Genomic DNA, 24,762 nt, shown 5'->3' with positions numbered 1-24,762 from the left:
GGGGCTGGGAGCCCACAACTCAGAAGGCGTGCCGGATGCCCCGCCCTGGGGGCGTGGTTTCGCGGGGGCTCTGGCGGGGGCGGGGCCTGGTCCCGGCCACGCCCCTCCTTGCCAGTGGCCAAGGGCGCGGCACTTTCACTTCGCTGCAAAGCTGCGGTCTGCACCAGGTCTGCACCAGCCGAGCGAAGGTGATCCAGGTGAGTGCCGACACCTACGGACAGCGAGGAGCGCCGGCCCCCGGGTCACTTCAGCTCCTGCGTTGGGCACTGCCCATACCTCTGCCATCCCCAGCTGACCAGGGACGCCCTCCTTTTCCCCCTTCTGGTCTATACACCTCTGTCTACCTTTCCATTCCCCTTGCCTTCCACCATCCCTGCATCCTCCCCCCTGATGGAATAGGTTTGGAGCGTCGAAATGGGGCCCACCTCGCTGTCTGTCAGGCAGGGAGATTCTCAAGGTCAGCCCTTCAGTTCCTTCCTTTCCTCTCCTCCTCTCCCGGGGCTGTGCAGACCCGGCGCTCCTTGTTTCTGCCTCCCAGAGCCCACCTGACCTTGCCAAGTGCCCCTCTGGTGCAGAGGTTGGGCGGACAGGACACTGCAGGGGCGGTCGGCGGTGCAGGCCCGATCGGTAACAAGTGCCCCGGGAGCCCTGCGCCTGCTGCGGATGTGTTGCTAGGAACCCTCGGGGAGAGCCTCCCAGGGAATTGAGTTTGTTTTCGCTCTGCCTCATAGAAACGTTTGACCATTAGTACTGGAACCCTTAAGTGGGTCATTTCCTACCGCTGCCTGAGAGCAGGAGACTCCGCAGGGGAAGAGGACTCTTTATGGACGGTTCTGCACTGAATTTCAGAGCACTTTCCTCCTTATCTGTGCCACTGCAGGGAGCCCCAGAGCCACTGCGGTGGGGCAGCTACAGAGCGGTGAAAAAGGGGCTGGAGAATTCACTAGTGAGTTATTCCCCGAAGTTGTGGCTTGTGCTATCCTTCTTTTCGGGCCACGAGTTTACAAGCTACTTTGTAGCTTAGGAGACAAGTGGGTGTGGGGACAGGAGGTAAAGGAAAAGCTGAGACAAGAGGGTATGTAGGAAAGGAGTTGGGGCTTTCTCCAATCCCTCGACTGGAGAAAAGGAGTCCTAGAGGGAAGGACACAACTGCTGTGCAGACGTATGGCTCTTTGCCGGTGCTGTGGTCCTAGGCGTGGTCGTGTGGGAATGCGGCAGGTTTGAGATTTCCTCTGTGCGTGGGAGCTGCAGCGAGGGCTTCTCTTGGGAAATCTGTAGATCACCGGGAGCCTGCAGTTTCACCCAAGGTTACTGGTCAGAGTTCCAAGGCTGTTTTAGTTTAATGAATTCAGTAATTAAGAGCACAGTATCCTAGTCAGGGATTCAAGAATGTTTATTCTCACCGCAGTTAAATGTAACTAAATTAACTAAAACTAACCCCATGAAATCCAAAGAAGTACTTTCACCCCTGGGAAGACATTCTGTTAAGCTTCCAAAGTGACACAGTGTTACAGAAATAGAACATTGTGAGCAATTTTTTTTTTCCTGAACCGATGTTACTATATATAAAACAGATCTGCTAGAGGGATACTGTGGCCAGCTATAGAAAGTGCACGCCAGGGGCTGCTTTAGATGAGGGAACAAAATTGGAGAATGGCAGTCTTCCCCCTAATTTAGATTTCCTTCTGCTGGCCTAGAGTCCTGAAGAGACACAGTCATGAAAGGGAATTTCCTAACCTGGAGGACAGCAAAGGGACTGAACATCCATGAAAGAAAGGGCTTTACCCCATTATCCAGAGACATGCTGAAAAGCCCCTGGAACAATCTGGAATGAAGTGGATGACCAAGCTGTCAAAATGCAATTAGTGCCTACTGCATGCACAGGTAGCTGTATTTAAACATATTGTTCCCTATATTTATATTTAAATATTCTGAATCTGTATACAGAATACCGCTGTGAACCACAATCGACCACGAACCATTTTTAAGCAATGTTTAAAAGAATCTCCATATTGCTACAGTTACGCAGCTGAATTCATTAATACTCCTTATGAGTATACCATCCTCCTGAAAGAGAAGAGTTCAGCAGTAAGGCTAGGATACTACTGTGGAAGGAGAATTGCTTCCCTCCCTGTCTCTTGCAGTGTCTACCTACCTATCCGTCTTGGTGAGGAGAAAAACAGCAACGAGGAGACGGGAAAATTACACGACCTTCCAAATAACATTTGCAAATACCTTTAAGGGATTTCTGCATTTGAGATTTTAAGTCCCCTTTTACCCTCTGAGCTCTTTCCAGAGTTGAGCTGTTCATTAACTGGAACTCGGGTTCTAATACGTCGGTGCCTTAGCTCACTCTTTTTTTGATAAGTGGTATTTTACTTCTCCAGCCAGAGCAACGTGGATGGTTTGGGCACAGCTTCATTCTAAGTACTGTCAGGTACAAAGAGTTAGACTCCCGTTTGAGGCAGGAGCCAGCAGCCCAGGTGGGTTCCTTCATCCAGAATGTCTGGTACCCTAGCAAGGGCCCAGCAGCTGCTAGGAATTAACTACAGTCTGCCCAGTTTTTTTGTGATGGAAAATCCAACTGGTATCACTGTGACTCATTCGAGATTTTTGTTTTCCTCTTGTGGAAGTCAGGGCTTAGTTTCCCCATGACCTCCATTCAGTTCCTATGTAATGCCAGTTAAGGCACAGGTTATGTAGAAATCATGATATGAAAAGTGCCAATTGCTGTTGATCTGCTCCTTTGCAAACCTGTGCACCTGAAAGCAGAGGAAGTTTTCCCTTCCTGTAATCTCTCCTTTTGTCATCCGGCAGTGCCTGCATTCATTAAAAGAAATTTAAAAACAAGTAACTTTTTGGATCTTTTCCAAGTTTTTTTTTTTTTTTCCTTCCAATTAGAAAGTTCTGAGGCTTTAATCAGTCAAAGACTTGGAGTTAATTATTAGCTCTCTATTCCTATGAATATATTTTATGCTCCGGAGACAGTTTGGGGGAGATAGAAAAATTGCAAAACAGATCAGGTGTGGTCAAACTTGCTCTGCATTCTCATTAAGAGGCAGTATAGGCAAGGGTTGAGAGCACAGACTCAGGAGCCAGGCTGTCTGGCTGTGTATGAGTCCAGGCTTCCTCTGTGATGGCTGTGTGACCTTGGGCAAGATTACTTAACCTCTCTGATGCTCAGCTTCCCCTTCCTGTCTGTTGTGTACTTGCTGTTTTCCTTCCCTGTGTTCTCTCTCGTACATCACAGTTTATGTCCTCAGAGCCTTGCTCTCAATCTGTTACCCTCCTGCTTCATGGTCCTTTCTGTGTGGTCTCCATCCATTTCACCGTGTCTTCTAGAAGGTCAAGACCTTCTCTCTGAGTCTCGATCGCCCTCGTAGCCCTGCGCACCTCACATGTTGTCAGTATGTAGTGGGGGATAATTCAGGGAAGGAATCATTCCGAAGCAATACTGAAGAAGGTGGTAGGTGTGGGCTTAAGGCAAGCGTTCCATTTAGGTGAAATGGTTTGTCCTACGTTGACTTTAATCAAATCAGCTCCACAATGAGTTGCCACGAGATTTTTATTTTCTTGTGCATCCCATGGCTTCTCCTCATTCTTTCCCTTGTCCTCTGAGGTCGGTGCCTTCAGACCATGGGAAATGTCCCGCAGCCTGTCGCTGGGCTGACGTCTCCCAGAGGGCTCTGCTCCAGATGGGCCAGCATGACCCAGGGCTTCTGGGTGAGGTGCCGACACATCAAGGAACTCTCGCCGCATAGAGCCTTTTGTGTCAAGAATCTGAGAAGGTTTGCCATCACACCAGCAGGCTTACCTAGCATTTGCCCTGTCTTGTTACAGTCTACTCTTCTTAGATTCCTGAGGAGCTGAATTAACAGTTTTTTCTTCCAGGGGAGATTCAGTTCCATTCAGGCATGTGTCTTTTCATACAGAAGTCAGACTCCAGAGAAGACAGCGGATAATTAGCCCACTTGGCCTTACTGGGGTTTATTTGTGTCCATGCAGACTCACCCCACACAGAACTCTTCCCGGGAACTTGGCCATCACGCTGATCCCGCCCTCCCCCACTCCTGGTCGGCGCAGTTAGGTATTAATTATTTTCAGCACTGACAGTGGCCATTTAAAGCTGAATACATTTGGATTATAACACATTTATCTCTTAAAGGGCACAGATCTTCTACCCTGCTCACTGATAGCTAGCTTCCACTTTCCAAATGTTCACCCAGGAACATTGACGAGGAATCGAAGAACTTGAGATGCTGGGGAAGTACCACTCTGACCTGCCTCTGCTGTTCCCCTCACTGAGTTAATGACCGAGTGCTGGATATGTAAAGGTATACCCGTTCAGCTAACTTCACGTTTAGCCCTCGGAGACCTATCTACCAAATGTGCAATGCAGCCGTGGGCAGTATTTTTCCTCACCTGGGTTATTATTCCTTCTCTTAAACGTCCATGCACTTTAAAAAAAAAAAAATCTAGCTGTCTTGTGAAACTTAGACACTCACACAGACCTTATCATCTGTTTAACGTAGAAGCGTCCAGAATTGGCACTTTGAAAGTGTAGGATGGACGAAAAGAAATCCTGTGACTCTTTTCTCTCCCATCATGGAAACAGGAGATGCCTTTTGAGTTGTTTCCCTCCAGGTTCTTGAGCTTTATATGGGTTCAGGAGGGGTCAGCTGCCCTGCCTGAGATGATTTGGAGAACCGTTCATTTGTAGAAACACCTAGAGGCAGAGGGGAGGCTGGGCAGCTACCCGGGGGAGCTTGAAGCAGGCTAAGCAGACACCCAGCACGGCCTCAGAGGTTTCTGAACCACCTTCCGGCATCGGGGACTTACGGAAGTCCATTTGGGACGATCAGACCAGCCCTTAAAGTCACCGTCTTCGGGGTTAGTCTTGTGAAAATGGTGGCCTTTGCCACATAAGATAAGGGGCCATATGTAAGGAAGATTGGATTAATAGCACAGGGAGCCAAATGAGAATTTTCAGGAAAGGCTGGGGAACAGCTCCAAGTCAGTCTGGGAGTGCTTTATCTTCGTCCCATTCGTGCGTGTGGAAAAAAGGACACCACTGAGAAATTACAGTACAATTTGAGGAGAACGGTCTTGCGAATGGAAGTAGGGGTTACCATGGTCCAGGCTGGCGTTTATCTGCTTGTTTGAGGGCAAAGAGAAAGCTGAAAGGTGAAATCCTTTCTCCCTTAAAAAAGACAGTTAGGTGGGGCACCTGGGTGGCGCAGTCGGTTAAGCGTCCGACTTCAGCCAGGTCACGATCTCGCGGTCCGTGAGTTCGAGCCCCGCGTCGGGCTCTGGGCTGATGGCTCGGAGCCTGGAGCCTGTTTCCGATTCTGTCTCCCTCTCTCTCTGCCCCTCCCCCGTTCATGCTCTGTCTCTCTCTGTCCCAAAAATAAATAAAAAACGTTGAAAAAAAAATTAAAAAAAAAAAAAAGACAGTTAGGGGCACCTGGGTGGCCCAGTTGGTTAAGCGTCCGGCTCTTGATTTCGGCTCAGGTCATGATCTCATGGTTCGGGAGGTCGAGCTCCGCATCGGGCTCTGGGCTGACAGCGTGGAGCCTGCTTGGGATTCTCACTCCACGCTGCTCTCTCTCTTTCTCTCTCAGTCTCTCTCTCATAAATAAATAAACATTAAAAAAACTTTTTTTAATCTAATTAATTTCATTTAGCTAAAGATCATGTGGCTCGGTTGAGTGTCCACTCTTGATTTCAGCTCAGGTCATGATCCCAGGGTTGTGGGATGGAGCCCCGTGTCAGGCTTCACGTCCAGATTCTCTCTCTCTCTCTCTCTTCCCCTCCCCCCGCTCCTCCCCCTCTCCCTCCCTCCCTCTGCCCCTCTCCCTTCTTACACTCTCTCTCTCTCTCTAAAATAAAAAAAAAAAAAAAATTAAGAGCCGCAATTAAGGGTGGTTCAATTAGTTAAGCCTCCGACTTTGGCACAGGTCACGATCTCATGGTTTGTGAGTTCGAGCCCCAAGTCAGGCTCTGTGCTGACAGAGCCTAGAGCCTACTTCAGATTCTGTGTTTTCCCCCTCCCCCGCTCAAGCTCTATCTCTCCCTCTCTAAAAAATAAATAAACATTAAAAAACATTTTTTTTAATTTAAGCAAAGATAAGTTAATGTAACTTCATGGCTCAGAAGCAATAATTTGAGGCAGGTTCCCAAATCTGCAAAGCCTGCCTTTTGCCCCATTTGTACCGGGTTGATTGCGCCCTGGGGGATTTTCGCTGGCCGCCCAGAGGGACTTGAGTAAGTAGTGAAAGAGAGCTCTACCCCAGGAGCCTTCTGATGAATGTGGTTCAGGACGTGTTCTGGGTAATCCTTGTAACTGCAGGAACCCCTGCCCCAGTGAGATAAGGCAGGAAGGGTGGCGGCAGCAGGGACTGGAAGGAAGGTTGAACTGCGTGTATGCACTGGGGTGGTTAGGTTTCCAGCGAGTCTGTTGGGAAATTCCTCAAGGGACCACCTCGGGCAGAGGTCCTAATGAGAATCCGTGTTGCTTAACTCAGGCACTAGCATGGAGCGCGTCTTCTCTAAACCCAAGCTTGATCCCCTTCCCAGGGAAGCCTTTGCAGGGATGCCTTGTGGCTTTCTTAAAGTCGCCTGGGTGCCCGCTCACTGGCTGCACTGAACGTTGTTGCCCCACTGCTGCCCCTGCTCCTGCCCCCCACTGTCCCGTGGCCCCACCGGTTACCAGGGCGCTGGGCACCCTTGTTCTCTAATCTCCCCCTGGGCTCTTCTGCTGCCTCATGGCCCATACCCCACCTGCTTAAAATACTGTTCCCAGTTTTCTTTCCTCTCCTTGATATGTCCTCAAAAAACCATGTTCAGCTATTAAATACTCTGATAGATTAAAAAAGCTACAAATACAAGTGTTGCCGTTTTAAAAAATATATATTCTAGGGACGCCTGGGTGGCTCAGTCGGTTGAGCATCTGACTTCGGCTCAGGTCGTGATCTCACGGTTCGTGGGTTCGAGCTCCACATTCAGGCTCTGCGCTGACAGCTGAGAGCCTGGAGCCTGCTTTGGATTCCGTGTCTCCCGTCTCTCTGTGCTCCTCCCCTGCTCACACACTCTCTCTCTCTCAAAAATAAATAAACATTAAAAAATGTTTTTAATATATTCTAGAAATAATTAGGTTTCTGCAGTATTCTCAAAAAGGGCATCTATGGAAAACTCACAGCTAACATATTTAATGATGAAGGGCTGGAATGCTTCCCCCTCTAAGATAGGGATCAAGATAAAGATGTCACTTCTGTTCAACACTGTCCTGGTTCCGGGGCGTCTGGGTGGCTCAGTCGGCTGTGTCTGACTCAGGATTTGGGCTCAGGTCATGATCATACGGTTCATGGGGTCGATCCCCATGCTGGCAGTGTGGGGCCTGCCTGGGATTCTCTCTCCCCTCTCTCCACCCCTCTCAGTTTGCTTTCTCTCTCTTAAAGTAAATAAATACACTTAAAAAAAAAAAAAGCCACTGTTTTAGTTCTAATTAGAGCAAGCAAGCAAAAGAAAGAAAAAGGCTTCCATAATGGAAAGGGAAGAAGTAAAACTGTCTTCGCAGCTAACACCATCCTGTATGTTAAGTATGACAAAGATCGTGGATCTACCTCTCCCTTCTCCTGGGCTCTCATGCCCTGGCTCTGTTCCCCAGCTCTGCTCCTGCAGTGCAGCTCCAGTCCTGCCCCTGAGCGGGAGTTCTGCAGAAGTGACCCTCCTCATTGCTCCCTGGCTGGGGGAGAAAGCAATCTAACTCCTTGGTAAGGAGCAAACCCAGCAGAGGGATGTGGTAGCAAAGAGCTAGACCTTGCTGTCCGTCTGCTTATGTTCAGACCTCAGCTCCGTACTCACTGGCTATGGGACCTTGGACAAGTTGCTGAACTCTTCTTTGCCTCAGTCTCCCCATCTGTAAAATGGGGGTGATAACAGTAACTACCACGTAGGATCATTATGGACATTGTTAATTTCTGTTAACTCTATTATGGGCCTGACAGAGGAGAAGCAGTAGGTCTTAAAGTAGATGTTCAGGATGTAGTGATAATATCATTCCCCATTTTGCTATTTCGGTCATATGGGATGAAGAATTCCATGGGGAGTTAGATGGAGGTCCCACTGGATCCTTAAATAGGCCTTTCATCTGAAGTCATGTTGCCGATTGTTTAGAATTTGAGGGACACTTGACCCGTGACATTGGAAGCGATCATCTGAAGAGCTCATCCTGGACCATAATGACCACCACTCTCGAAAGATGAAGAGTGTTCAACTCTGACTCGTTTGCCTGGTGGGAAAATCTGGTCTGGCAAGTGATCATGACCATGAAAGAGAGATCTGGGAATCTACGAGCTGTCCCAGGTTAGGCTCACAAGAGAAGTCTCAGAAGAGACTGAGCTGTCTTACCTACCTGTGTTGCTTTGGTCTGAGCCCTCTGTTCAAGCTGAAAGAAGAAAGCAGTCTCCTGACAGGCACATCCTCCATGTGTGATTGTGAACATCCTCTGGTCTCATCAGCCCGTCGGGTTCTTAAGGATGCTGTAGAGAAGGGGGCCCCTCACAAGCCTCCAAGGATGTTGGTAGAATGTGGACTGCCAAGATAGGACCGCCAAGACAGAACTCTACCAGTGGTTTTAGGATTGGATAAAATCAACACCTCCCGAAAACTGTATCTTTGCCTAGAACAGTGGTTCATAAAATGTGGTCCCTGACCAGCATGATCGTCTAGGAACTTGTTGGAAATGTAGATACCCAGGCCCCATTAAGCCCCTCGGGATCTGAGACCCCACCTGCGGGTGGGGCGTGTTTTAACAAACGCTTCAGGTGACGTTGATGCTGCTAAAGTTTGAGAACCACTGACCTAGAACATAAGACAGCACTGTATCGAGTTTCCGTCTTCATGGAAGGAACTATAGAAGATGTCAGCAGGAGACAGATTCTGTGCCCTCAAGGAGCATATTTGGAAATGTGTACTATTTTCATTGATCAGTATGCAAGGTACATGTTATAATAGCTCACTGATGAGCGCGCAACAAATGTGCAGACATTCAAAGGCAAGCCTGCAGCCCATGCGGGTCGGTCAGGAGTGCAGGTGTCATGGAGGAAGGGGGAGTACTTAACACTGGACCAGGATCGGGCAGCGGGAACAAATTTAGGAGCAGGGCTGCCGGAGATGTATTGCCTCACAGGCTGCTTCTTAACCCTCGACACATGGGCTTCCACTTTCTACCATTGCCCTGAAACCTGGCTGTCGGGGCGCCTGAGGGGCTCAGCTGGGTGTCTGACTGGACCTCGGCTCAGGTCATGATGTCACGATTCGTGAGATCGAGCCCCATGTCGGGCTCTGCGCTGACAGCACGGGAATTCTGCGCTGGAATTCTCTCTCCCTCTCTGTCTGCCCCTTGCCCACTCACATTCTCTTTCATTCTCAAAATAAATAAGTAAACTTAAAAAACAAAAACAAAAACCTGGCTGTCAAGGGGTCCCACTCACCAAAGCCAAGAGCATTTGGGAGGTGACACTTCCTCTGTTAACACATAACAGTCTCCCTCACACCTTTCCTCCTCTCTGCCTCTCAGCTTAGTCCCTGGAGGGAGAACCAGCAGGTGATGGCTGTTAACTCTGCTCGTAGAGTCCATCTCATAATCCAGACCTGTCTGTCCTCTCTAACCCCATCTCCTACCACTCCCATCAGCTCCTGGGGCCCGACCACACCGGCTGCCTTCCTGGCCCACCAGTGTGCCGGGCTTTCCCTCATCTAGGGGCTTTGCACTTGCCGCTTTTTCTTTTTGTTAATAAATTTATTTTTTTTTTAAATATTTATTTTTGAGAGAGAGTGCGCAAGTAGGGAGGCGTGGGGGGGGGGGGGGGCGGGGTGGGGACAGAGGATCCGAAGCGGGCTCTGTGCTGACAGCAGAGAGCCTGTTGCGGGGCTCCAACTCACGAACCTTGAGATCGTGACCTGAGCCAAAGTCGGACACTTAACGGACTGAGCCATCCAGGGGCCCACTGGCTGCTTTCTCTGATTTGAATATTCTCCCCCCGCCCCCGAAATGTCCTGTTGGTGTTTCTTCCTCATTCCTGCATCACTGCAAATGTTGCCCTAGCAAGGAGGTCTTCCTGGTCTTAACTGAGATATAATTGACATATGAGATTGTGTAAGTTTAAATGTCTCAAATATTTATCGATCCCTTGGCATGTTTCCGGTCAGTCTTCTGTCCTCCTTAGAATGTCGGTTCCTTAAAGGACAGGGGGACCCCATCTTGTCCACTGCTGTGTCTCCCACACTTCTGCAGTGCTGGCATATAGTGAGTGCTTTCCATGTTGTGACTGAGTAAGTGAATTAAGTGTTCTTAGACACATTATGCTGTCCACACTGGGAATCTACAGAGAACAGCCTTTTGCCAAATTCGAATCTATTTTAAATGGTCTCAGAACTAATTTCTTTTTTTTAATTTTTTTTAAGGTTTATTTTTATTTTTGAGAGAGAGAGAGAGGCAGAGAGAGAGAGAGAGGCAGAGCGTGAGTGGGGGGCAGCAGAGAGAGAGGGAGACACAGAATCCAAAGCAAGCTCGAGGCTCTGAGCTGTCAGCACAGAGCCCGACGCGGGGCTCCAACTCACACACGGTGAGATCATGACCTGAGCCGAAGTCGGACGCTTAACTGACTGAGCCCCCAGGCGACCCAGCACTAGTTTCTAAGTCGGAGTACCTTAACTGATTTGTAGAAAAATCAGTATCTCCTTATTTAGGAAGTGTTACTTATGTGGGCAGACATGCACAGTTAGCAGTGTTTACAAGATGCCTCCGTATTTGGACCCACGTTTATTAAATGCTCATACCAGATGCTTACCTAGTTCATTTCAGTTAATTCCTTAAACCATCCTGTGAAGCACGTAGTTAGTATTCTGTTTTGTAGAGAAATTAGAGAACATTCCCAAGCTCGCAGAGCCAGTGTCTGAACACACATCCATCTGACTGCAGAATTCCTGCTGTCTCTGCTCCTGTGGATTTTCCCATAGGAACAGACAAATCAGAAAACAGTCTGTTAGGAGTAAAGTTCCGAAAGGATCTCTGCTTTTACATGAGTGATAAGTAATTACATTAAAAATAAAATCTGGTTTCTTTTAAGCCTTCAAGTTAATATTCTTTCAAAAACTGTTTTGACTCATCTCCAGAACTCTCCGGAAACAGTTAACTAAAAGCTTACACCTCTGAAACACTCATAAGGGAGGGAAGAACAGAAACGCTTCTGTCCTATTTCTTCCTTTCTCCAAGACGTTCACTTTCATTTTGAAGGGTATTTTTGTACCCAGTTTCTTTTTTGTTTTAATTTTTTTTAATGTTTATTTTTGAGAGAGAGACAGAGACAGAGCACGAGTGGGGGATGGGGCAGAGAGAGAGGGAGACACAGAATCGGAAGCAGGCTCCAGGCTCCGAGCTGTCAGCACAGAGCCCGACAAGGGGCTCGGACTCATGAGCGGTGTTGATCATGACCTGAGCCGAAGTCAGCCGCTTAACTGACTGAGCCACCCAGGAGCCCCTTTGTCCCCAGTTTCCGATCACTGCTAGGAAGGGGGGAATCTGGAATTGGGTACGTGTTATATTTGCCTTTTCCCCCAGTAGAACATGAGCCTCATGAGGGCAGGGACCAAAGTCTGGTGTGTTCATCTCTTCATCGCCAGCCCTGGACCTGTGAGTGGTAAACTTGAATAAGTGAGTGCCCGCTCACACCCACACAGGGATGAGCCTCTCCCGCTGCTGCGATGAGGGTTTCCATGACTACGGTGTGCTGATTTCCATGGTCAGCGCTACAAACCTGCTTCCTCCTGAATACCTCCTGCTTTTCCGAGATTTTAACACAGCTGTCTAAGAGCTCAGAACAAGAAGTGAACGTATATCATTTTAAGTGTAGTTTGCTGTTTTAAAATAGCAGTCCTAAATTATAAACTCTTAAACGTATATTGCCACTTAGTTAAGCATCCCCTTTCATAACTGAATCAGGGCAAAATTAACATTAACATATGTGATGTAACATATGTGATGTAACAAGCGGAACACTTGAGAGTTTACCACGTGTCAGGCATCCTGCTGAGCGTTAATGGCTTCCCCATTTCCTCCTGGAGACACCCACAGGGGTGGGTGGGCACCACCCTTGTCTCCCTCTAAGGAAGAAGGAAGCCCAGGTTGCTGAAATGCAGGGAGGAATGTTCCCAAGGACACAACAGCTAGGAAGGTGAGAGTTGCTGAAATGCAGGGAGGGATGTTCCCAAGGACACAACAGCTAGGAAGGTGAGAACCAGGTTGAGTTCAGTGTCCCTCCACAACTGCAGTCCTGTCCCGTGCACTGCACAGAGCAGGTAAGTGACAAGCGTCAGCCTAGAAGTCACATAGGGCGGTATGACAGGATTCGTAACATATTGCCTGTTCCTCTGCTTTCTCAATTCCTAATTGTCAGGCCACTTTCTGTATAATTTTTTTGGTATGTGTCTGCTCATTTTGGAAATGATAGAAAAGTACAAAGGGAAATCTGTAATTTACGCATCTAGAAATAATTATGCTTATGATTTTGATATTTTCTCTTCTGTTATTGAGAAAACTAAGATTATATACTACATACACTTCTTTTTAATAGTTTTTTTTTTTTTTTTAAGTTTACCCCTTTATTTTGAGACAGAGAGAGAATCCCAGGGGGGCTCCATACTGCCAGCGCAGAGTCCAATGCGGGGCTCAAACTCACAAACCCTGAGATTATGACCTGAGCCAAAATCAGACACAACCAACTGAGCCACCCAGGCGCCCCTGTATACACTTTCTGAGGTGTTTTTGTTTTTCTTTTAATGTAACATGCTGTATGTTAAGCCTGTTTCAACATCTTTACTTGTGTGTGCACCATTTTTAATGGTTCTACAATATTCTGTATTATGGGTGCATTAATTAGTCCTCTTTGCTTGGTCATTGTGCCATTTCTGTCGCTGCTGTTATAAATACTGTTCAGGTGAATGCCTTTGAACCAAATCTGTCTGAGTTTCTGATTGTCACCTCCAGCTACGTTCCCAGTGGAGTTCATGAGTCAAAAGGCACAAACGATGTCAAGAACATGCCCGTTGTTAGGCTGCTCTCCAGATGGTTCTATTTTACACTTCCCCCTCTGTGTAATAGTGCAAACTAGGTACATTTAAATACGTACCTAAGTGAATTTCTATTTATACAAATTATAATTTCTAATGTATTCAGCTGGAGGGTGACAATTAACAAATGCCATTACACAGCTAAGTGGGTTGCAAAGGAACCCATACCTGCGTTGGTGGTTGGGCACCATGTGCCGTGTATCTGGTGCCACAAAGACCCAAGTCTAGGGCAGAGCTCCCACCCCCAAGACAACCTCATCTTCTTGCCTCAATAAAAGGGTTGCTATTAACACAGAGCAGGTATGTAATCAACAAAATGTTGAGTGTTCACGCGGGAGAGGTCCTGAAGCCACTGCCCTGGGGCTATCTGCTGGCTCCAGGCTGGGACAGCCTCGGGCGTGGCTGCCGCTGCCTGGGGTGTGGCCACTGTGAACTGAGCTGCCTCCACTTCACCAGTGCGCACACCTGCACCTGAGCCCACAGAGGCCAATCTTTAAGGGGTGGGAACGTCCGTCTCTGCCCTCGAGTCCTCCGAATAGAAGGATTCAGCAAAAGATCGGGGTTGGTTTGGTTTTTTTTTTGAACCCTAAGTGAATTAAGCTGATTCTCTCCTTAAAGGACAAGCCTTACCCATTTTCCAGTCCCTGCTGGATTTCTGTTTTCAAACCGCAGTGGGGACAGAGCCTTTTTCTGTGTTCTGACCTCCTCTTTCTCTGCTTCAGAGGTTTCAGTAGATACTTGTGAGGGGAACAAAAGGAGACTTGAATTGCTTAAGCGCCTACTTGATGCCTGGCTCTGTGCTCGGCGACGAAGCATTATGTGAGCTGGAGGCATGATTCCCGAAAGCCACCTGGACTTGCGGCTTGCTTTGTTTATTCTGCAGGTGTCAGTAGGCACAGGCTGTGCCCTGCGTGGAGGGGCCAGACAAGCACAGTCGCCCCGCGGGGGAGCTTGTAACTGGCTGCTGTCTGGTCTAGCCCCGATCACACCAGCGGGTGCTGGAAGTGCTGACTGCCAGGCTGTATGAAGCGGGGGTCCTCACTCGGTGGGAGCGAGCGTGAGGGGGTGTCAGGAGGGCCCCTCCCACAGGCGGCTTCCTGGAGTTTGCTCTTGCTTGCACCTTTGCGGGTGTGTCCAGGGCTCCTGCAGGGAGAGGCTCAGGGAAGGGAGGCACTTTCCTCCCATCTGACACACTCACTGTCCCACAGCTGATCATGTGGTCTTTTGCAAGCCACCCACTCTAGCATTGGACTCTGGGTCCCCCTTCCTGTACGTTCTCTGCCCTTCAGAGGTACTTTGTGTTCCCGGCTCTGCCTGCCCCCTTTTCCCTAATACCACAGTCAGCATAGCAAGGTGGGGGGAAGGTAACTTTCACTAGAGTGTGAAAGCCTACTAGGTTTAAACTCCCAGATTGCATGTATCCTTTGCAAGAGGAGCTCAGTAGTAAATAGTAATTCCTAATTGTGAATTTTTGAGCAGTCACCTGAGTGTTCGTTGCTTTGCCACAGAAACATTCAGCCAAGAGGTGCTTATCTGTCCTGCCACTCAGCCGCTTGTATCCCAAGCCCTTGCAAACCAGAAACTCCAAAGTCAGTGACTAAGCCATGAAATTCTACTGTTTTGCCTGTGCCTGAGCATTCGGAGAAGAATTCTAAAACCTGCTCTGGTCTTCGTTCTCTTCTCATCCACCTGAACCTCGATTTCCTTTTCTGCCAAGTGAAAAGGCAAGGCTCTGGAGATGGGGTTCTCGGTCCAGGCCTCTCAACTCGCAAACTGTGACCTAAGCCAAGTGTGCTTCCTTCATTGTCCTTAAACAGGTGGCTTCTGACCGAGCGAGTGACAGCGTCATTTTCAGTGACCTGTTTGGCCCCAGTGTGTTGAACTCAACGGACATCAGATAGATTGGAAGGCTCGGTCATTTTTATCTTCAAAGAGGCGTTCGGAATTCGCCCTGTGGTTTTATTTTAATAACTAGTACAGAAGCTTCTTCCACAAGCTGACTCTGAATTTCGGAAGCAACTACTTCTGCAAGAGAATGAGAGCAGGGAAGTTTGGAGGGCAGCCTGACTGCTTGCTGCTGCCATACCTGATGGTGGGGACATGGTGGCCAGGAGGCCCTTCCTATGCTGAGTCATGCAGACGGCTTTTGGGGGTGTGTCCCCCACCCGGGTGAGGTGGGGTGGGCGCCCCTCCGGAGCAGCTCCGTAAAGAATGTAGGAGGGGGACACTGGTAAGAACTATGGATCGTGGCAGGTGGGGGACAGACTTTTGGGGGCTTCAGCCCCAAATGTCATTTTTCAGACCTAAGCAAAACGTATTTTTTTTTTTTAATGTTTGTTTATTTTTGAGACAGAGAGGGATAGAGATAGATAGCATGTAAGCAGGGGAGGGGCAGAGAGAGAGAGCCACACACACACAGAATCCCAAGCAGGCTCCAGGCTCTGAGCTGTCAGCACTGAGCCCCACATGGGGCTCGAACCCACGAACTGCGAGATCGTGACCTGAGCTAAAGCTGGACTCTTAACCGACTGAGCCACTGAGGCGCCCCCAAATCCCACACTGAGGAAAGTGCTGGGACACTTCTCAGTTTGCACATGGGCTTAAAAGGGGACACTGGAACCAAATTGGAATCTAAATTTGAAACCCAGCTCTGATGCTTTCCATTTCAGACCTTGGGCACATGATTTCACCTCTGGGTACTCTCTGGACACAGGGGTAACTCACCGTATGGTCAGGGTGACTGGAAACACCTTGGGGCTCGGTAGCCCCTCCCGGGCTTACACGTGAGATTGCAGGGAGCCTGTCATCGAGATGGACGTTGTAAACTGAGTGCAGAACACACAGGAGCTGCTTGCCTGGGACAGCCTCGTGCACGGTGGGTGGGCAGTAAGGGTCCCAGGAAGCACTGCCTCTTCCCTGTGTCCTGCCTGTCCTCGCCTGTCTCCATCCCGTGACCAAAGCTTAGAGAGGTTGGGGGGCAGCACGAGTTTACCTTGAGATGATGAGGGTTTCCTCCCAGCTGCCAAGTTTTCTTCTCCTTGATGGCCAGTCTGTTTCTTCTCTCTTCTTCTGGGGCAAAACAGTGGCTAACACAGCTAAGATTGCAGAACACTGAAAATGCTGAGATTAGCTTTTTCTCCAAGCATTCTATGGGGAGATTTTCCAAATACACAGAAACGTTGGAAGAATTATACACTGAACATCCTTATAGCCACCACCTGGGTTCCATAGTTAACATTTGGCTCTGTTGGTTTATATTGTCATTTCTTGATGCATTTCAAGAGGAGTTGCAGGCAGCAGAACATGTCACGGGCTAGTTTTGGAGTGAGGATTCGATGAACAGCCTGGGCTCCCCTGAGCCTCCCAGAGCTGGGTCTCTTCGCAGCGTGACAGGCTCCAAAGCCATGCTCTGCTTTCAAAGCACTAGATCTGGGTCTCCTACCTGTGATGCCTCCGCTGCTATACGAGAGTGTGCCCCAGGATCAAAGGGAGTCCCGACCCCCTGCCCTCACAGCGTCCCCCACGCCAACAGACATACAAACAAAGAACTTGGAATCGTGGTATACTTACTGTTTCATATCCTGCTTCCGTCTCCCTCCTTCCCCCTCTCTCCCCCTCTGCTCCTCCCTCGCTCCATACCCCCTCTCTACAGTTGAATATATCCTTTAGGATTTTGCCATGTTAAACTCCTTTTTCAAAAACATAGTTTTTAGCAGCTGTATCTTTCTATAGCAATGACTACTGCAGAGGTATAGCTACATCTCGTAAATGTAACGTTCATCAGAAGAGAACGTGTTATGATATGATTGTATACTTTTTCAGTCTGTTTATTTATCTTGGGGTGGAGGGGCAGAGAGAGAGAGAGAATCCCAAGAAGGCTCCCAGCTATCAGCACGGAGCCCCGTGGCAGCGGGGGGTGGCCAGACTTTCAGGAATCGGGAGATCGTGGCCTGAGCTGAAATCAAGAGCCGGACGCTTACTTGACTGAGCCACCCAGACACCCCAGACCTGAATAACTTGTAAACTCTGTTGCGTGATACACAGGAACATCTCCATCTGCCTCTTAGAAACATCTTGTTTACCCACACCTTTGTGGGCTAGGTATGCCTTTGCAGGTAATGAAGTGCACGGCCCCAGGCCTCCCTCTGTGGGCGTCTACCATGCCGGCTGGTATCCTGATGTCTTCTTCCTTCCACAGAGCCAACATGGCCGTCCTCTCTAAGGAGTATGGTTTTGTGGTTCTGACCGGCGCCGCCAGCTTTATCATGGTAGCTCATCTGGCCATCAACGTTTCCAAGGCCCGAAAGAAGTACAAAGTGGAGGTGAGTGGGAACGTAGACTTGGCTGGGGCTAGAGCTTGTTTTCAGCTGTGGAGGGAGAGGGGCGACGCCAGCAGTCAGCAGTGGCAGTTGAACTACACCCGTTGGAAACGCTGCCCCTTTCCGGCAGGAGGAAGGCGGGGAACCGAGGGGCCCTGCTGGGGAGCAATTTCCATCTTGTTTGCGCTTTGTCTTTCCTGTTGAAAGACCAGGTGTGCTGGGACAAGAACAGGATGCTTTTGGCTGGAGCTAGGTGCCGGGAAGAGTTATTTTCTAAAGAGGGTTCAACAAGGGGGACTTCATCAAAACAAAAAGCTTCGGTGCAGGAGAGGAAACCGCCAACAAACTGAAAAGGCGACCTACTAAATGAGAGGAACTATTTGCAAATCATACATCCCATAAGGGGTTAATTTCCAAGATACATAATTCACACAAGTCAATAGCGAAAAAACCAAGCAACACAATTTAAAATCGGGCAGAGGACCTGAACAAACATTTGTCTAAAGGAAATATACCAATGGCCAATAGGTACATCAAAGGGTACCCGACATCATCACTAATCATCAGGGAGATGCAAATCAAAACCACAAGGAGCTGTCACCTCACACCTGTTGGACTGGCTGTGTTCAAAAAGACAAGAAATGACCAAAGCTGGTGAAGATGGGGAGAAAAGGGAACGCACCATTGGTGAGAACGTAAATTGGCTCAGCCACTATGGAAAACAGTATGGGGGGGTCCGCAAAAAAATTAAAAATAGAACTGCCATACGATCCAGCTCTTCCATTCTGGGTATTTATCCAGAGAAAGTGAAAACGTGAACTCGAAAAGCTATGTGCACCCCCATGCTCATCGCAGCACTATCTCTAACAGCCAAGATACAGAAGTAACCCAGGTGTCCATCGGTGGATGTGTGGGTAAAGACGATGTGGTATATGTACACAGTGGGCCACTCAGGCGTAAAAAAGAATGAGATCTTGCCATTTGCGACATGGATGGACCTTGAGGGCATTATGCTAAGTGAAATAAATGAGAGATAAACACTGTATGATCTCACATATGGAACCTAAAAAAAGCTAAAATGTACAGCATGGTGGCTATAATTAATTTTTCTATACTGCATGTTTGAAAGTTGCTGACAAAGCGACTCTTAAGTGTTCTCATCAAAAGAAAAACAAATCTGCAACTCTGTGGGGTGACAGATAGTAACTAGACTTACTATGGTGATCGTTTCACAATACATACATACATCGAATCGTTACATTATATGCCTGAAACTAATATAAGGTATGTCCATTATACCTGGGTTTTTTTTTTTTTTTTTACATAAATAATAAAATAAGCTAGAGAGGGCTGAATGGCAACAGTGTTTCCTGGTGTGCCACTTTCAAAGTGATGTCTTGGGGTGCCTGGGTGGCTCAGTTGGTTAAGCGTCTGACTTCAGCTCAGGTCATGATCTCACGGTTTGTAGGTTCGAGCCCCGTGTCAGACTCTGTGCTGACAGCTCAGAGCCTGGAGCCTGCTTCGGATTCTGTGTCTCCCCTTTCTCTCTCCCCCTCCCATGGCTCATGCTCTGTCTCTGTTTCTCAATAATAAATACACATTAAAAAAATTTTTTTTTAAATAAAATAAATAAAAGTGATGTCTTAAGGTGATTTTGTTTCCCAAATAGTGAAGAAGCATGTGTTGCTGAGGTTAGCCTGAGCTCAGACATTGGACATAAAAAGGAGCTCTATTAAATGCTCCCTTTATGTAGTTCCAGATGATCTAAAAGGGATAATTACCAAGGTTGTCCCTGGTGAGCACATTTAAATGTCTATTTCTGTTTAGCAACTTCTAATTAGACTGACTAGAGCTTCTTTTAAAGTTTTCATATATTGATTTTCGTTTGTTTGTGTTTTTTTAATGGACACGTCCATGAAAATTCTCACACACTTACTGTTCCCCCATTAAGGAAACTCTTAAAAGCTTGTGGCATTGGATCACTCTGGGGAAGGAGCTATTTCCCTGTGGTGTCTTTGTGAGGTACTGGAAACTCACCCGTGATGGCACCATGTCAAGAGCACGGAGTTTGCAACACGCGCTGCCTCTGTCCCTTGTGCAACTACGGCACAGACCTTCATTCCTCGCACCGGGTATTGACAGAAATACATTGGATCTGCTTCTGGTAGTTGAGACCCTTCTCCCTGCAGATATTTAAGCAGAAAGCGATCAGCTGTCAAGGGCATAACAGAAGCTGCTTGAGGATAGGTTATCTTTTAGGGTTGATTGTAACTCAACACCGAGTGCTACTCTTGACCATTTGATCCACACGGACTTTGTCTTCACAGTATCCGACCATGTACAGCACGGACCCTGAAAACGGGCACCTTTTCAACTGCATTCAGCGCGCCCACCAGAACACGTGAGTGCTGGCCCTGCCGGGTGCTGGGGGGGTGTCTGTAGGGTACGTGCTTTCTGCCCAGCGCCTCGGCCTTTACCACTGTGTGCTGAGTAGCAGCTGTGAGAACGATCATAGTAAGGCACCTCGCTGAAAGTGTCATAAAAAGGGGCACCTGGGTGGTTTAGTTAAGCATCCGACTCTCTATCTCAGCTCAGGTCATGATCTCACAGTTTGTGAGTTTGAGCCCTCGCATCGGGCTCCAGGCTGACAGCGTGGAGAATCCCTGCTTGGGATTCTCTCTCTCTGCCCCCGCCCCCCAAAATAACTAAATTAAAAAAATAAAAACTATTGAAGTGTCGTAAAAATATGTATGTGAGCAGATTAAATATTGTGAGTTGTTAGCATAGCGAGGTTCAGATAATCTTTTCAAAAATGTCTTTTGCATCGCTTCGTCCATCTAGAGCATTTGGAAGCTGTCCTATCTGAGATGAGCTTGAATCTCCCAGCCCTGGGGAGGGGGCAGCTGTGGGCTTGGGAAGGAAATCTACTGAAATTCTCCAAGACCTTCCTCGTGGGCGTGTTAGAGCCAGGTCTTTTGCCCAGTGTGTTCTGAGTTACCCTTACTCCCATGCGGAGAAGAGAGGGTAGATCCTGGTGGTGGGGCTGCTCTCCCTCCTCCATGTTGTTTTACTCTCAGCTTTCTAACTTGGCAAGTTAGTAAGGGGCTCTTCGTTTTACAGGACGTAAGTCAGTGGGGCCCTTTCTAAAAAAGTTCTCTGTCTATTCCAGGTTGGAAGTGTATCCTCCTTTCTTATTTTTCCTAGCTGTTGGAGGTGTTTATCACCCGGTAAGTTTTTCCGGGGGGCGGGGGGGGGGGTTCATCTGTTTGGATTTAGTTCGCTGCGCTATTTAAGGAAGAGACAGCAGGAAAGGAACGCGTACTGAACATCATCAACGTCTATTTAAAAGAATTGCATTCAGCTGCTTCTTACAAAGCTAATCTTTAAAGTAGGGCGAATTTTCCCCACTTTTGACAGGTGAGGAGAAACCTCTTGGGGACTGTGTAACTGTCACGGGGCAAAGAGCTACCTGCAGAATACAAGAATCAGAATTTGAACCCAGGTCTGTCTGATTCTGGAGGGTTCGTGTCCGTAGTTGTTATTGGCCACAAGCATTTACTGGTCCCCTGGGGTTACAACAGTGAACAAAACAGGCAAAGGTCCCTGGTTTACTGTTAGTTGGGGTCACAGACAGAAATCAAATGGGTACAGCATGTGATTAGGCTAGAAGGTGATGCTGACGGGAGACACCTGTCAGCGGGGTGGTCACGTGAGGATCGTGCTGCTTGCGGAGGTGACGTTTAAGCAAAGGAAGTGAGAGTCAAGCAAAACGTTAAGAAGGTGAGGGAGTAGGTGCTGCAGGTGTTTAGACACCTTCCAGACAAAGAGCGAGGGCAAGGCCCTGAGGCAGGAGCCCACCGGGTCTGTCTGGTGAACAGGGAGAAGGGCAGGTGGCCTGAGGGGCGAGCGGAGCCTTGTCGGCCAGAGAAATGCTCTGCACTTCACCTTAACCTAAATAAAGCAGGTGTGTCTATGCCCGATTAGGTGCCAGTGGGTCTTGCCCTGGACAGAACGTGGTTCCTGCCCTGGACAGAACGTGGTTCCCTTTCAGGGACCAATTTCCGCTGAATTCTTTTTTTTTTTTTTTTTTTTTTAATGTTTATTTTTGAGAGAGAGAGAGACAGAGCACAAGGGAGAAGGGGCAGAGAGAGAGGGAGACCCAGAATCCGAAGCAGGCTCCAGGCTCTGAGCTGTCAGCACAGAGCCCAAGGCGGGGCTCGAACCCACGAGCCGTGAGATCGTGACCTGAGCTGAAGTCGGACACTCAACAGACTGAGCCACCCGGGCGCCCCTAGTTTCCCCTTAATTCTGACCAGAGTGCTGACACTTTGCGTTTCTGGTCCTCAGCCTTCCGTGAGCCTCTGGTCGGTACCTGAAGGGCCTTGTGCTTTTGTTAGAAGCTCCCAGAATGGCACACCTGTAGCCCATGGCCTTGAAGTTCATATTGTTTTCAGAGACACGTCTGCTGTCTTAGAGAAGACACTTCTTCCTGTGCCTCTAAGGGGCCCCAATCCTTGCACGTGACTGGACGAGCCTGTCTAGACTAGTTGGTCTCTCCAGCTAGGCGTCACCCGCTGTCACCCGCATCCCCTTTCCCGTCCCTCTTCCCTAGACGCCATTCCCTGTGCTTCGGTCTTTAAAATACTCTGAGAACTGCTAGGACGACGAGTACGTGGGTCCGAGGTTGATGGTAACTCTGCAGCCTTAGTCTGGCACGGCCTGGCAGAGACCACCTTGCACGTGGTGACTTACAGGCCTGGGGTTGTGTTTTTAGTGGTTTCACGCACCTGATCGTGAACTTTACCCCAAATCAACTAAACAAAGTCCTAAGCTACTAACCTTGCCCCCAGTGATGCACTTGGAGACCGTGACGAGCGATGTTGCACGTTCCCGCACAGCCTCCCTTTTTCTCCAGACTCCTTCTGACCTAATGGTCACCCCAGGATGGTGCCCAGTAGGACTGTTCATCTTGCAGGAGTTTTACTCTCTCAGGCGTAATGGGAAGGGAAAGACCTCCCCCTCCCAACACCTCCTGTGCTGGGGTGACAGCACCACGTGTCACGTCCACCTTTTCTAGCGGAGCCCCTCGCCCCTGTGCGGCCACAGCACAGCCCCCTTCCAAACCCCCCGACCCTGGCAGGGAGCCTCACGGAGGGTTGCGGGGGCAAGGGGTCCCAGGCTGCCTCCTGTTCACAGCCCCATGGGAGATGACCGGGCTTGGGGTTCACCCTTCGAGCCCCAGGCCTGCCTCTCCCTCTCCCAAGCCAGGGCTGGGGCGGGGGGGGGGGGCTCCTTCCATCGAGGCTGGCACTCCTCTCCCCTGTCTGTGAGGGGTTTGTAGAGGGATCACAAATCTCTGATGTTCCCGAGACAAATAACCTCCCTCTCACGCGAAGTTTGGTATCTTCCCATAACCGGGAAAATACTATTTTCTTAACACACTGTGCCATCAAAACCCTAGATGTTAAAGAACATGTGGCTGTTTCTTGAATGCTGATCCTAACACAGCCCTTCTATTTTAGCGTGTAGCTTCCGGCTTGGGCTTGGCCTGGATCGTGGGACGAGTTCTCTACGCGTATGGTTATTACACAGGAGGTAAGTGCGCACGGACGTCTGCCAGGGAAACAAATTTCAAATCTTATGCGACTCTAGTTTTCTTCTTAGCAGGGCTTTAAGAAAAGGGGGAGTAACTTGATATTTAGGTGAAAGGTCTGGTATCTTCTTTCTGCTAAGTTTTCAAGACTAACAAAACTTGTTTTTACTGAGCGCTTTCTGTGTCACTTGCTGCTCTAAGACCTTTGCGTATGGTGTCGAACCTTATGGCATTTCTAGGATATAGAGGATATTATCCTGTTGTATAGATGGGGAAACTGAGGCTCAGCGCTTACCAGTGTCCACTAGTTAGCCAGATTCACACCCAGGCAGCCTGACTCCAGAGCCCCCACTCCTAATTCCCTACTGTCAGTAGTGTGCCCGAGAGAGAAGGGGGAGGAAGATTCCTTTGGCTGTGCTTTTGAAAGAGGGGGAACACTCCCAAAGGTCCTGGAGCAAAGTTGCTCTGATTATTATCCCATCGTTTTTTTAAGGTCCAAACAATACTATTGTGACATTTTTTAAATGTTTCTATTTATTTTTGAGAGAGCACGCGAGTGGGGGGGAGGAGGAGGGGCAGAGAGAGAGGGAGACACAGAATCTGAAGCAGCTCCAGGCTCCGAGCCATCAGCACAGAGCCTGACGCGGGGCTCGAACCCACGAACCGTGAGGTCATGACCTGAGCCGAAGTCGGAGGCTTCACCGACCGAGCCACCCAGGTGCCCCAGTCGTGGCATGTTTCTTTGCGTGTAGTATCTAACATCCTGACAGCTTTTGGCCAGAGGTTGGTTGACCTCGTGAGACCAGACAGTTGAGGTGCAACCCGAGAGGCCTCAGGTAGGGTGGCGTGTGGATATTGGAAGCACTGTCCTTTCGGGGACACCCCCAGTCACCTCCCTTTCTTCTGTTACAGAACCCAGCAAGCGGAGTCGGGGCGCCATCGGCTCCATAGCCCTCCTTGGCCTGCTGGGCACAACCGTGTGTTCTGCCTTCCAGCATCTTGGTTGGGTTAAAACCGGCTTGGGCGGGGGGTCCAAATGCTGCCATTGAAGAATCATAGGCTGTTTAAAAACTCTCGTTCATTTTGAGTGACCTTTATTTTCAGTTACTTTTTTTTTTTCTAAATATAATAAAAACCTACCTGGCATTAGCCTCATACCTAAACCTGACTCCATCGCTTCCTTTTGAGTCTTTATCTAAAAGAAGTAGCCTGTTCCTACTAGACGAGAGAGATGACGGATAGTAAGTGCCCCTCCTCACTGCCCCAGAGGGGGTTTGTTTATGTGAAGTTGGGAAAATGTCTGCTGTGGTAATATGTTCATAATCCTGCCACAGCCGTGAAAAGCTGGGGCTCAAGGAAGGGAAGTCTTCTAGCCTAAGGATGTAAGATTATCTTATCACTTGCTAATACGTATGGGAACAAGGATTTTTTAAAATTTCTATTAAATATTGCTTCTATTGCTGAAAAGCTATTTACGACTAAGAGTATGAAACTTAATATAAGATCTGATTGCATAGGTCCAAAGGCAGAAAGACACCTTACAACAAAATGGGGAAAATTAGAAGGTTTAGTTGACTTGGAGAGGGATGCCGGTTGGTAGAATGAGAGGGTTTCCCCTGAGCGAACATGGCCGTGAACACCACTAACAGAAGGACAGTGTCTACACCTGTGCTGTTCAGTATAGTAGCTGTGAGCGACATGGCTACTTACATTCAAATT

General features: G+C 48.6%; 1 protein-coding gene across 1 annotated transcript; it reads left to right on the top strand.

Annotated features, from left to right (window-relative positions):
* Positions 1-42: 42 nt before the first annotated feature.
* On the top strand, positions 43-24,206 carry MGST3 (microsomal glutathione S-transferase 3). The gene is made up of 6 exons (XM_058701665.1): positions 43-197; positions 17,330-17,453; positions 19,778-19,851; positions 20,620-20,677; positions 22,973-23,045; positions 23,956-24,206. Exons 2-6 carry the CDS (start codon positions 17,337-17,339, stop codon positions 24,090-24,092), a joined length of 459 nt encoding a protein of 152 aa, XP_058557648.1. The 5' UTR covers positions 43-197; positions 17,330-17,336; the 3' UTR covers positions 24,093-24,206.
* The last annotated feature ends 556 nt before the right edge of the window (positions 24,207-24,762 follow it).

Source organism: Neofelis nebulosa, chromosome 15 (genome assembly GCF_028018385.1).
Source record: "Neofelis nebulosa isolate mNeoNeb1 chromosome 15, mNeoNeb1.pri, whole genome shotgun sequence".
In the NCBI taxonomy this organism is placed as follows: Eukaryota; Metazoa; Chordata; class Mammalia; order Carnivora; family Felidae; genus Neofelis; species Neofelis nebulosa.
The sequence above is the reverse complement of the archived record's forward strand: the minus strand, read 5'-3'. Positions and strand labels throughout refer to the sequence as shown.

What these genes read in the sequence shown, in the direction of transcription:
- MGST3 (XM_058701665.1), top strand. Translation starts at nt 17,337, where the DNA reads ATGGCCGTCCTCTCTAAGGAGTATGGTTTTGTGGTTCTGACCGGCGCC. An exon ending in CAGCGCGCCCACCAGAACAC is followed by an intron (nt 19,852 to 20,619) that starts GTGAGTGCTGGC and finishes TGTCTATTCCAG; the next exon opens with GTTGGAAGTGTATCCTCCTT. An exon ending in GTATGGTTATTACACAGGAG is followed by an intron (nt 23,046 to 23,955) that starts GTAAGTGCGCAC and finishes CTTCTGTTACAG; the next exon opens with AACCCAGCAAGCGGAGTCGG.